The 12,849-nt window shown below is 42.3% G+C and overlaps 1 protein-coding gene across 2 annotated transcripts in view; it reads right to left on the bottom strand.

Moving 5' to 3' along the window:
- SPPL3 (signal peptide peptidase like 3) overlaps positions 1 to 12,327 on the bottom strand; it is a 92,398-nt gene extending 80,071 nt beyond the window's left edge. Inside the window, exon 1 of one of the 2 annotated variants that reach the window (XM_057744823.1) lies at positions 11,766 to 12,327. In XM_057744823.1, the coding sequence (XP_057600806.1) occupies positions 11,766 to 11,788 (23 nt within the window). In that variant the 5' untranslated portion in view covers positions 11,789 to 12,327. Of the gene's footprint in view, positions 1 to 3,413; positions 3,433 to 11,765 lie in introns of those variants that run through there. The other variant, XM_057744824.1, reaches the window with a different exon arrangement.
- Positions 12,328 to 12,849: the final 522 nt, after the last annotated feature.

Raw genomic sequence — 12,849 nt, 5'->3', positions numbered from 1 at the left:
AGGGGAAAAGGAAATAGTTGCTAATAGGTACAGAGTTTCTTCGGGGATGAAAAAAATGCTTTAAAATTGATTGTAGTGATTGCACAACTCTGAATGTACTAAAAAACCACTGGATTGTAAATTTTAAATCAGTGAATTGTATGTGAATTATATCTCAAAAGGGCTATTTATAAAATATAAAACATTAGAATGAAAACCATAATGCTACAGAAAGGAACCTATATGAAATGCTTCATTTTAGAATAGAATAAACAAGTGAGGGCTAGCCATATGAAAGGGAAGAGAGAATTTCAACTACGGCTGACTGCATTACTGGCTGCTCCCCAAATATACTCCTTAGCCCTGTGATTTTGCAGCTCCTCCCATAAAAAGGGCAAGGTTTCATTTTGTGGCTCCTTGTCTTTGGGTTCCACCACATAACTTGCTTTGGTGGGAAGAATGAAGCAGAAATGGGGATGTGCCAGTTCTGAGCCTAAGCTTTAAGAAGTCTTGCATGATAACATAAGGAGACAAACTCGATGATGGGTGATGACTTAGAGGGCCAGGATAGGGACGGTGGGAGGGAGTCACCAGAGGGTGGGGCTATGTGTATGAATACAGCTGATTCATTCTGCTATACCTCAAAAATTGGCACAGCAGTGTAAAGCAATTATATTTCAAGAAAGAGCTTAAATTAAAAAATACATACATACATACATACATACATAAATGCATAAATAAATAAAGAAGTCTTGCATGTTTCCACTTGCCCTCTTGTGCTTCTGCCACTGTCATGAGAACTTCCCTTGCATAGCTGCTGCCCATTCAGCCTGGACTCCAAAATGAACACACACGCAGCAGTCAGCCGGCTGACTTACAGAGCTGAAGCAAGAAGGAAAGTTGCCCCAGCCAATATGAAGATCAACTGCTATTTTAAGCACCGAGTTTGGGTGCAACTTGTTATGCAGCATTATGGTGGCAATAATTAACCAATACTGTAACCAACTCTCCCACTGTATTTTGAAGAGTATTCACGAATGAAAGTGATTATCGAGGTAGGTCCAGCTTAATGGCTTGAATAAAAACAGTTTCATTTATTTAGCTTGAGAGAATGGTCAATGTATCTCAAATGATATTTAATGCTTGTGCCTTTAAGCTCTTAAACTAAAGGTTGAGAGCAATTTAAGATATTACATACTCTTCCATCTTCCTAATTTTATTATTTTAGGGTTATCATTTAAAAAATTAAAGACAGAATAATACTAATTTAAATAAATGAGGTACCAAACCACTGAGGATAAAGACATGAACAAAATATAACCCATATCCTCAAAACTTTACAGGGAGATAAACAAGAAAACAAACAACTGAAAGAGGCAAGTACAGTGCAGTAAGAGAACACAAAGAAGGGTAATCCAGGAGCAAAGATGAGAATGAAGAGGAGGCAAATTTTTAAAAGTACATATATATAAAATTATAATTAAAATGATTAATAACTATTATAGAATATATAATTATAGCTATAGATAAAGATATCTCAATTACCAGGACTTACTGACTTGTTTGATGAGAAGCAAGAATGTCTTCAAAGTCTCCAGCCAAGACACCCAAATCAGATGTTCTCAATAGCCATGGCACAGGCTAAAAGATGCTGACTCATTATCAACTTGGCAAGTCTAAACTGAAGCACAAAGCTGGATTTCCAGAGTTCCACGGGGCCACTTGTACCTTTGCTACACTATGACTCTGGTTTAGTTTCCTAACCTCTAGCAGCTGGCTCTAGACCATTTGGTCTCACTACTGGAAGCTTCCTGATGCTCGAGTCTCTAACCTTCGCCTTTGCTTCCACAGTCCAATAGCATCTGCTATTCACTGCTGTCCCACTTCTATTTATTATTCCCTTTTCTCTAGGTTGGTTGATAATCTTTAGTTTGCCTTTTAGAGCTTCTGCTATCCATGAATAGCAGCCTAATACATCATCCTTAAGCCTACAGGTTATTTTCACCGTTGCATAGCATGCAAAGCTTCAAAAACAAACTCCTAATCCCCCAAACTTCTGGTTTATGCTTATTCCAGATGACTAGGTTATTTAATTCTGACCTAAGACTGAGTCACTACTGTATCTCAGAAATTTAAAATATGTACACACCAAGCCAGGAGATTTTTTTAAATTGCCCTTTCTGACAAATATCATATGATATCGCTTATATGTGGAATGTAAAAAAAAGGTACAAATGAACTTATTTACAAAACAGAAATAGTCACAGATGTAGAAAAGTTACGATTACCGGGGGTAAAGGAGGGTGGAGGGATAAACTGAGAAATTGGGATTGACATATACCCACTACTATACACAAAATAGATAACTAATAAGGACCTACTATATAGCACAGGGAACTCATCTCAAAACTCTGTAATGACCTATGTGGGAAAAGAACATAGTAAAGAGTGGATATACATGGATGTGTTTAGTCAGTATTATATGTATAGCTAAGTCACTTTGCTGTACAGCAGAAACTAACACAACATTGTAAAGCAACTATACTCCAATAAAAATTTAAAAATTTAAATTAAAAAATTAAAATTATCAATAAAACAGTTTTAATTGCCCTTTCTGAATAATGATTATTAAACGAGACAACAAAGTGCGTTAAAAGAGAAAACAGTCGTTTAGAAACAGGAAAAAGATGAAATATGTTTCTATTTTTAAAAATGTTAACTTTTTAAACAGAAGCTTAAATATAAAAAATATGAATTTCTGAAACAGTAGCAAAACAGAGAGAAAATGTTAAATTGTTCAGAAGCTAGTTTCCATATAGCTTATAGCTCTCCTCATACCTCAAAGGAAGTTTCCCACAAAATATTTTCACTTGAAAAAAATTTTCCTGAAACTGTTTTGCTAATTGCAAAAACAAAGTAGCAGAGCTTCTCCACTTATGTATGTGTCATATGTGTCACATATTTAACACGTGCCTGTTTGGGAGATAAATTATAAATAAATAGTTACCAGTCACTCTGTGGGCAGTTGAAGACTGGAGATAAATGAAGATGACCACTCTAAAGGGCCTGTGGTCCTTTGTAAATGACTCCCTTAGGATTTACGTTCCCAGACTGAGCCACTTTCATTCTCTAGGTGCTGTAAGGATATTAGGAAGTTAGGCAAAGCTAGCCACAACACATGACCCAACCTAACAGTAACAATTTTATTTCTGTATTTTCTTCAAAGAGCAATGAGATATCAGGCAAGCGTTATTTTCTCTCTTCTATGTGCTCTGTCATTTTATTTCTAAGGAGACATACTCTATTCTAAAATCCTGCACCTGACAAACTTCACCTCTAAAGTATTCATTCTTTAAACAAAAAAGCAAAACAAAATTGAGCATCTATTATGTATATAGGTCCTTAAACCATTAAATTAATGACTTTGATCCTACCTTTACAGAGTTCACCGCCAAGGTGGGAAGAGGGCCACATAAATGCATTCAGCACAAGCTCAGAATATCATAAAAGCACTGCCATCTGACAGGATCAGATAAAGAACTACAGGCATCAGAAGGCTCTGGGCCAATCAGAAGGCTCTGTAACAAGAGGACAGCATTTCAGCTGGACCCTGAAAGACCTGGGAGAAAGGCTAACTAGGTATACCAACCAGCTTAAAGAAAGGGGAAACAGTAAGTAATCCAATTTGGCTGAAAAAACAAAATTTTAAAGAAATATAGGAAAGTAGGGTTACAAGGCCAGCTTATTTTGAAAATCAGACCAAACACTGGATTTTATACTGTAGGCAATTAAAAAAAAACCTAGAAATCTAACTGCAGCACAATCCAAACTAATGACAATGTAAATATCAAAAGAAACAAAGACTGAATGTACACTACACAGCATTCACTCCTTATTAAGTTCTCTTCACAACTCCTAACTGAAATCCATGACTTCAAAAAAAAAAGTAGAAATCTCTAAACTTAAACTACAGTAAAAAATCAATTTCTTTCCAAGATCAATTTCTCCTCCGTGGCTTCAAACACAATTCTCTCCCTTATATAAAATAAATAAAAACAAAAGATCCTTATGACTCTGCTGTCTGTATCAACAATCCTCTTTCCTTACATCTTTCACATCTCATCTCTCGAACAAATGGCCAGTACCCAGAGGACACCTTTATTTCTTTTTTTTATTTATTTATTTTATTGGCTGTGTTGGGTCTTCATTGCTGCACGCGGGCTTTCTTTTAGTTGCAGTGAGTGGGGGCTACTCTTCATTGTGGTGCGTGCGCTCCTCATTGCCATGGCTTCTCTTGTTGTGGAGCATGGGCTCTAGGCACATGGGGGCTTCAGTAGTTGCAGCACATGGGCTCAACAGTTGTGGCGTACGGGCTTAGATGCTCCACGGCATGTGGGATCTTCCTAGAGCAGGGCTCAAACCCGTGTCCCCTGCATTGGCAGGCAGATTCTCAACTACTGTGCCACCTAGGAAGCCCCAGTACACCTTTATTTCTTCACTACTCATCCCTAATTTGGCTTTCACCCTCACTACTCTGATCTTTATTAGTGCACTTTCAGTAATGACTTCCTTTGCAAATTCAATACCCTGTTTTTTTCTTCATTCTCTTTGAATCCTGAAGCTTTTTTACACAGCTGCCCCTAAAAATTCTCTGTGCCTTATCTTTCATCACCATTGCAGTTTCCTAATTATCCTACCTCTGATGGAGTTTCCCTGGACTCCTCTTCTTCCTCCATTTCTCAACTGTAAGTTTCCCAGGCCTCAACTCTAGTCTCCCATTCTGTCCTCTGTACACTCTCCCTCTTGGTTTACCTGACCTCATCTCAAATCTTTAACTCTAGCTAGCCTAGCTTTGATCCCAGGAAGTATTCCTGTAATAAGACTCGATTGAGCCCTATGAAGTTAAGTTTGAAAATGTTTTTAAGGTATTAGACCTTAATGTTTTTAAGGTATTAGTGCTTGTGCTAATCAATGCCATAAGTAAGAGAACTCATTCTCTAAAACTAGCTTTTACTTCTAACAGTAGTATTTTTGCAAGCACTTTTGAGAAATAAATGTAAATTTCTGGGAGTTTATGAAATCATAGCATACACTCAAAGGTTTAAAAGTTAAGGCTGTCAGGTAAGGCCTGAAGATTTAGTCAAGTTTGGAAGGTGAAGCTAGACAATTCTGGGCAAAAATTAAGACAAGGAAATAACAAAAAGTCAAGCACTGTACTTAGGTCAAAATGTGTGTATAACTAGGTTGAAGAAACAATTAATAAAACTTTGCCACACATCTCCTATTTAGGTCAAGAGTGAAGCCCAAGCCTGAGGCCTTCAGATACAGGGAAGTGGGTGTGCCTGGCAGACTCGGGCATGCAGTAAGGAAAACAGATAACTCACCGCTAACAGCCCCTCCTCAGGCATTTTAAAGTAGAAAAATTTCCTGTGCATTTCAAAAACAAAAACAAAAAAGAGGCAAAGACTAGGATTATCCACGATTAAGAGGGAAACTGCCTTCAAAAGATCAAAATAAAATTATCTTATGAGGGCTTCCTAGGTGGCGCAGTGGTTAAGAATCCGCCTGCCAATGCAGAGGTCACGGGTTCGATCCCAGCTCCAGGAAGATCCCACATGCCACGGAGCAACTAAGCCCGTGTGCCCGAAAAAAAAAAAAAAAAAAAAAAAATTATCTTATGAAAAAATTTAGCCTTTATTCAAGTCACAGTTTTTGTTTTGCAGTAACTAGCAATGGACTATGAAACTTGTGATTAAAGGCAGATGACCTTATAACACGTTTTCAAAGGCAACAATGGAAATCAATGACAACTTACAAGCTAATACTTCTTTTTACACAGCATTAGTCAAACATATCCACAGAATTCTCACTAGAATAATCTCAAAGTTTAAATGCTGGTTAAACTGTGAAACTAGAAAAATCTTTTTTTGGGAGGAGGGACAAGATAGGGATGGGGATTAATAAATACAAGCTACTATGTACAAAATAAATAAGCTACAAGGATGTATTGTACAGCACAGGAAAGACAGACAATATTTTATAACAACTTTTTTTTTCTTCATTTTTTATTTATTTATTTATTGCTGTGTTGGGTCTTCGTTGCTGCACACGGGCTTTGTCTAGTTGCAGCACACGGGCTTTGTCTAGTTGCAGCAAGCAGGGGCTACTCTTCATTGCGGTGCACAAGCTCGTCATTGCCGTGGCTTCTCTTGTTGTGGAGCACAGGCTCTAGGCACATGGGTTCAATAGTTGTGGCTCACAGGCTCTAAAGCGCCGGTTCAATAGCTGTGGCGCACGGGCTTAGTTGCTCCACAGCATGTGGGATCTTCCTGGAGCAAGGATCGAACCCGTGTCCCCTGCATTGGCAGGTGGATTCTTAACCACTGCGCCACCCAGGAAGTCCTATTTCATAACAACTTTAAATGGAGTATAATCTATAAAAATACGGAATCACTATGTTGTACAGCTGAAACTAACAATGCTGTAAATCAACTATACTTCAATTTTAAAAATATATTAAAAAAAGAAGAAAAAAAAAATTTTCCTGCAGTGAGGAATTCTATCTAGGGCCGATCTGGGTCTAAAAATGTAGAGAACAAATAACTTGCTTTTATATTGCATGTAGCGATTTTCATATTTTCACATTATCCCTCTGAATCCTCACAACAACCCTGTGGAGCAGGACAGGCATAACCACTGTACAAAATTCAACACCAGGACTAAGACAAGACTAGGTCACAGCTAATCACCCTCAAACTAAAGACTTCTCAATTTAAAAAAACCAGAACAGAATTAGATCCTATCTTAGGATTGCAAATAAAATTTAGTGAGTGGTACTGACAGAACTGAATACTCTGAGTGATCACTTACAGTCAGTACAATTCACAAACATGTAAAAAACAAGTAAGACACACCTCTACTTTAGTGGGGCTTTTTTTTTGTTTTTTGTATTTTTTCCCTTTCGTGGTTCTTCATTATTAAAACTGGAACTCCAAAACAGAGATTATTCAGTTTTCTCACCAAATTAGGGTGAACCGGACAAACCAAGAAATGGAATTTTTCTATTAGGTCTCTATTAGGCTAATGCATATTCATCGGACTAATGCCTTAAAAGTATTTTCAAACCTAACTTTCTGATAAGAGCTCAATCTAGTCTTAGCACAGTAAATGAGTGGGTCTGTTTTATTTTAAGCTGTGGCCCTAATGAGACCTATTAACAAAATCTGACAGGTAATTCATTGTGAGCCTCATGGGAACTAACTGTAGAGTCTCCCTGTAAAATTGAATTTGATCACCTGGAGCCCCTCTAGACACCTAAGAGGTTAAAATTCCAGAAGAGGGGCACTCTGCCTCTAACTCTTTAAGTGAGGATTAGAAAATATGCTATAGAAACTCCAAGTTGCAAATGTTTGATTTATACACATAACAAATAAAACCACTATTTTCCTTTAACTCCTAAAAAGGAACCATTAAACTCCAGAAAATATATTACAGAATTTTGAAAATCAAATTATACTTATGGCTCTATTGTCAAGGACAGCAATCACATAAAGTTTCAGGTGCTAAATATAGCCAACTGAAACAGCACTTCCTTAGACACTCTCTTCCCAGGACATCCTTGATTTCTTTTTCATCCCTGATTTTTCATGAGATGGTTTGATGAAACAGGTAAGAATGATGAAAACTAAATAAGTTATTAATGCTGAAATAATTATATCTGTCATCCTTCAGAAACACATACAAAATGAGACCATGAAGAGCCCTACTAAGGAATCTGGATTTTATTCTAAATGTGGCCAAAAGCCACTGAAGAGTTTTAAAAAGAGGGCTGACATGACTTGAGTTAGGCTGTCACAAGACTACTCAGGAGAATGGATGGCCACTGTGTGGAGAATGGGGGGAACCAGTGAGAAGGCAAACAAGGAACTCAAGCAAAAGAGGGTTGGCTTAGAGTAGTTACTGTGGACAAGGAAGCAGGCAGATTCAGTGCTGCAATCTTGGTGTCCAATGTCCTTGACTTAGAATCATTTTTCTATTTACATGAGCAATGCTTGTAAAGCCCCAGAACACAGAAAACACACAATAAATAAAGATGTTACTACTTTGGTAACGAAATTCATCTAAATGAGGTTCACATGGACTGACTTCCTTTCCCCCTACATCAACATTAACCCTAACATAAGTAATTTTTACCAAGATTCAAGCGCAGTAATATACAAGCACTGCACCGACTCCATCAAGAGAGAAGGTACTGTTTCTCACGGAGAACTTACGCTAAAACAATTGCTCATAAATATACATTGAGCAAGGTGTCTTTCTCAAATTAATAAAAGTCTAGTTTGCACCTTCAATGTGTGTTTTTACATGCATTCTTTTATTTCCTCAGTGTTTATGAATAAAAAGGATACAAGCAGAATATTGTGGTTAATCATGATAGATACGGTGGTGTTACTAACAATTATCTTCCTTTCTTCCGTCAATCGTTTTTATTTAAAACCATTAAGGGATGGTACCCTTCACTCTTACAGCACTGAGACACCAGGAAATTAAGTTACCAAAAGCTCTCTTTTATAAGTTTATGTATTACAGACACTCATCTATCTGTAGCTTCCCCTTACACTTAATATTCTTTCAACAAAGGATGAATAACGCTGAAAACCTATCATATTCAATCTGTCAGTACTTACTAAGCAGGAGCTACAGGCATGACAATGTGCTAGGCACTAGAGAGGGACAAAGGTTAGCGTAATTGCGTCCTTACCCTCAGAAAGCTTACCATCTAGTGAGAAGACTGGGTATTTACACATGAAAAGAAAGTAGTGAGCCAGACAGAACGAGTGTCAAAAACAAAGAGCTTACTTTCAGTCGGGGTGGTCAGAAAATGCTTCACAGCTGGGTAATAGAACGTTCACAGAATTTGCTAGGAAAAAAGCAGGCACAAGAAACCTGAGAATAGCATGAAATTCTGTGTAGGGGCTTTTTTTTTTTAATCTAATTATTATGAAAAATTTTAATATGTAAAAGTATACAGAATAAATGGCTCACCACTGAGCTTCAAAAATAATCAACTCATGGCCTATCTTGTTTTATAATTTACATATTTTACTATACAAAAAAGCTAAAGGAACCTATTTTCACATGTTCCAACATTCTTCACTGACTCCATTCTCAGACAAATCCATACCATCACAGTAGTCTCCACATACTACTAGTAGTTTCCTAAAGGCCACATACAACTAAAGTCTAGACCTATTTTCAAAAAAAATCAACTCTTGATTGTTTGCACAAACCAAGGGAACAGTGACAAAGATACTGCAAAATGACAGACAATCCAAAACGGTTTACATGTACTTTGGGAATACCTTTTCCATACTTCTATTTCAAAGAGAAAATAAAATGACAGAGAATTCATGTCAAACAAACAAAAAGCACCACAGGTGAAGTATCTTGGATAAATCATTTGGGCTCCTGAGCCTGTTTCCTCCTCTATAAAATAGGGAAAGATCACTTACCTCAAGGACTTGTGAGAATCAAATGAGTGTATATATTAAATGCCACACAGATAGTTCTTTATATTATTACCCGTTGACTTGGGAAGAACTAGTCAGAAAGAAAACTGCCTGGTTTCCCAATCCTCTCCTCTCATACACCACCCTCTCTCAAGATGATGTAAAAACTTTCGCCATCTCAAAACATACTAAAGGTGAGGAGCTAAGCATTCTATTTTCAAGGAGCTTCTTTTTTTGCCTGTAAGGCAAATTAAGGGACCTGAGATTGAAGGAAGTATTTCAGGAGAATAAATCTTATAAACTATCAAACTTCACTAAACAACCCCTACTTAACCAGCAGAGCCACCCAACATCAGTGTGTGGCCAACTTACCTAGTAAAATACTCTCATTAAACCCACTTCTTGGCCACTGTGCTTACTCTTTGAACCAGCTACAGCCTCGCTACAACACAAACAGCAGGGCCGTCATCAGGACTCTCAGCTGGGCCACAGTGTTAAGACGGTCTGGTGAGTTAGTTACCACAAGGCATGCAGGAGCATCTTCACTTCCTTTCTTACTCTGTCCACAAGACACCTTGAATTCTAATCCTGTGTTCCAAATCACCTGCTACGGAGAAGCAGCCCACTGTTGCTCAAAACAGAGTAGTTCAAACATCTTTTAAAAATACATATGCCGTCGCAACTGTTCACTAAGACTTTAATTCTACCTTTAGCATCTCTCAGTTATCTTTTTGAGACTGTATATACATCACTGAAGTTCTCTTCTGAATTATCTTCTTCAAACACCAATCCTCTTTCCCTATGTGAAGACACAAGTTCTTGACTTATAACCCCACCACCACAAATCTTCCATTCAGTTCAAGCCTTCTACCCAGTCATTCTTTCCTTTCCCGTATCATCCATTTCTTTCCTGTTTCCCTAAGATAATTATAATGGAGTAAAATATAGCACCTTACAGTTTACCCTGTGCTTTGTAAAGTTATTCATTTACTCCTCACAGCCTATGAAAAAGCTAATTCCCCTATTTTGTAGGTTAGGAGAAAGGAATGGAGAACTTACTATCTTGTCTAGTTATAGAGCAAGTTAAGTGGTGAACTTGACCTCCAAACCAATGCTAAACGCCATGCTCTTCCCACTCTACTATGCTCTTTTCTGATAAGGGAAAGCCTACAATTCTATCCCAAACACATTTGCTTCAGAAAGTAAACCATCTTCGAACACTCCCTCTAGACTGCAACCAGGTTTTCCATCCTTGCACCTATCATCCTATTTCTGCTTCCTCCCCACGGATACTATCGCCATTCCTTCAACCCCATCCTGCAAATATTCCACCTCTGCCTGCTAAAGAGAGATGTATCATCCCCCTTTCCCCAAACCTCGGCACTCCCTCCTCAGGGTAAGTATGTTCGCACTCCATAAACTACACAGTACGCTTCTCAGTCCTTAACAAGCTATCCTATAACTTTCAAATTCCCACAAAAACGGACATAACTTGTAGATCCTCCACCCCCATTTTTGACCCAAGGCACAAGGCCACTTCATATTCTACATAACAGGGTACCAACCCTTAGAAAGATTCTGCCCAGGCCCCACTGTCACCAACGACTTCCTTTCCAGAATCTAGTCATCCAGTCTCCCCTTCCAACCTCTTCACCAGGGTGTCCCCTCTGGGCTTCCCAAGGCTCTCTCCTCCCACTGCTTTCCTCCGCTCATATCTGGGCCTCTGCCCACCTTACCAACTCCCATTCACTCCCCAGCCCAGGGCTAAGCAGCAGCCCCAGTGCGGGTGGCTCCTCCTCTCTCACAACTTCCAAGTTCGGCCTCTTATCACCTGTTCTGAGAAGATGCCTCTCAGGCCCGTGGCCCACCTCTGCCCCGGCCCGTCCCTCTCCACCTTTTCCATTCCTCCTGCCCAGCAGCCACCCCCTCAGGTCAGTGCCAGGGTGCTCATGGTAATGCACTTCCCTCCCGTGGGCTTCCCACCCCGGGGTCAAGCTTCCCTTCTCCATCACCTGCTCCGCCCATGACCAAATGACATCCGCCGCGGCCGCCTCCACCTCCAACCCCTTCCTCGGACACCGGGTCCCCGGCCGCTCAGCGCCTTCCCCAAGCACCAGCCGCCCCCTCCGGTGGGGGTTAGGGGGGCGTGCACCCCCTATCCCGCAACCCCCCCAACAACGCGCACCTGTTCCTCCTCCTCTTGCCCCCGAGCTGGCCGCGCCGGCGCCCCGACCCCCACCCGCGCCGCGCCCCGGCCTCCCGAAGCCCCGCACTCACCACGAGTAGGTCTGCTCCGCCATGGCGCTGGCTCTCGAGGGCTCCGCTGCAGGCTCTGGCCGGGCCCGGCGGCGACGGCGGCGGCGGGGGAACGAACGGGCGGCGGGCTCGCTCGGGCCGGGAGCGGAAGGCGCGGCCGCGGCCCGGCGCTCGCTCGCTCGCTCGCCCGCTCACAGCGCGGGCGGGCCGGGAAGGCGGCTGGCCGGGAGAAGCCGGGTTCCGAGGCGGCCCCGCTCCCTGGGCCCCGGGGCGGGGCGGGCTCCGCTCTCGGCCTCCCTCACCGGCGGCGGCGGCGGCGGCTCCGCTGCGGCTCTAGACCCAACATGGCGGCGGCGGCGGCGCTGAGAACAAGGGGCCCCGGGGCGGGCGAACAGCAACAGGGCCCCGCGCTCACTGCGCTCTGGGCCGCGGGAGCGCCGCGCTCGTGCGGCGGCGGCGGCGGCGGCCGCCGGGGGACATGGCCAGCGGGCAGAGGCGGCGGCGGCGGTGGCAGCGGCGGCGGCTGAGGGGGGCGCTAGGCGGTGAGGCGAGGCCACTCGGTTCACACCCGCGAAGGGGAGGTGAGGAGGGGGCGGGGGCGAGCCTTGGCCCTGCGCGGGTCACGTGCCCAAAACACGCTCACGTGACTCGCGCGCCCCGCCCCTACGCGTCGGGCCCATGCGCGGAGACGTCGGTTCCTTGGTTCGAGGCGAATGTTGCTCCCTCGGCTTCTGGCGGTTGGGCCGCCTCCCGCCGCTTGGTGCCGCCCCCTCCCCACGCAGAGGGGTCGCCTCGGGCCCCCTCCCCTGACCCTTTGCGAGGGGCTGCTGCAGTCAGCCAATCAGGAACCCCGATGCGCGTCTGTTGGCTGCCACTCAGCTGTCACCCATCAATCAAGAGTCTGCTGGCCGCGGGTTCCCAACTGTCAGTCAACCTGTCAGTCGGCAGGCGCAGGGCTGCATCCCTTCGTTTTGTATGTTCGTTGGTTCATTCATTCCTTTAGCAAATATTCCACGCAGCCAGCTTTTGTTGCGCCCAGGCTGTGTGCCAACTCCTCGGGGAGCCAAGTCGAATACCCCATGCTTGCCTTCAAGTAATCAATCAA

The sequence above is a fragment of the Hippopotamus amphibius genome, chromosome 8 (assembly GCF_030028045.1).
Source record: "Hippopotamus amphibius kiboko isolate mHipAmp2 chromosome 8, mHipAmp2.hap2, whole genome shotgun sequence".
NCBI lineage: Eukaryota > Metazoa > Chordata > Mammalia > Artiodactyla > Hippopotamidae > Hippopotamus > Hippopotamus amphibius.
The sequence above is the reverse complement of the archived record's forward strand: the minus strand, read 5'-3'. Positions and strand labels throughout refer to the sequence as shown.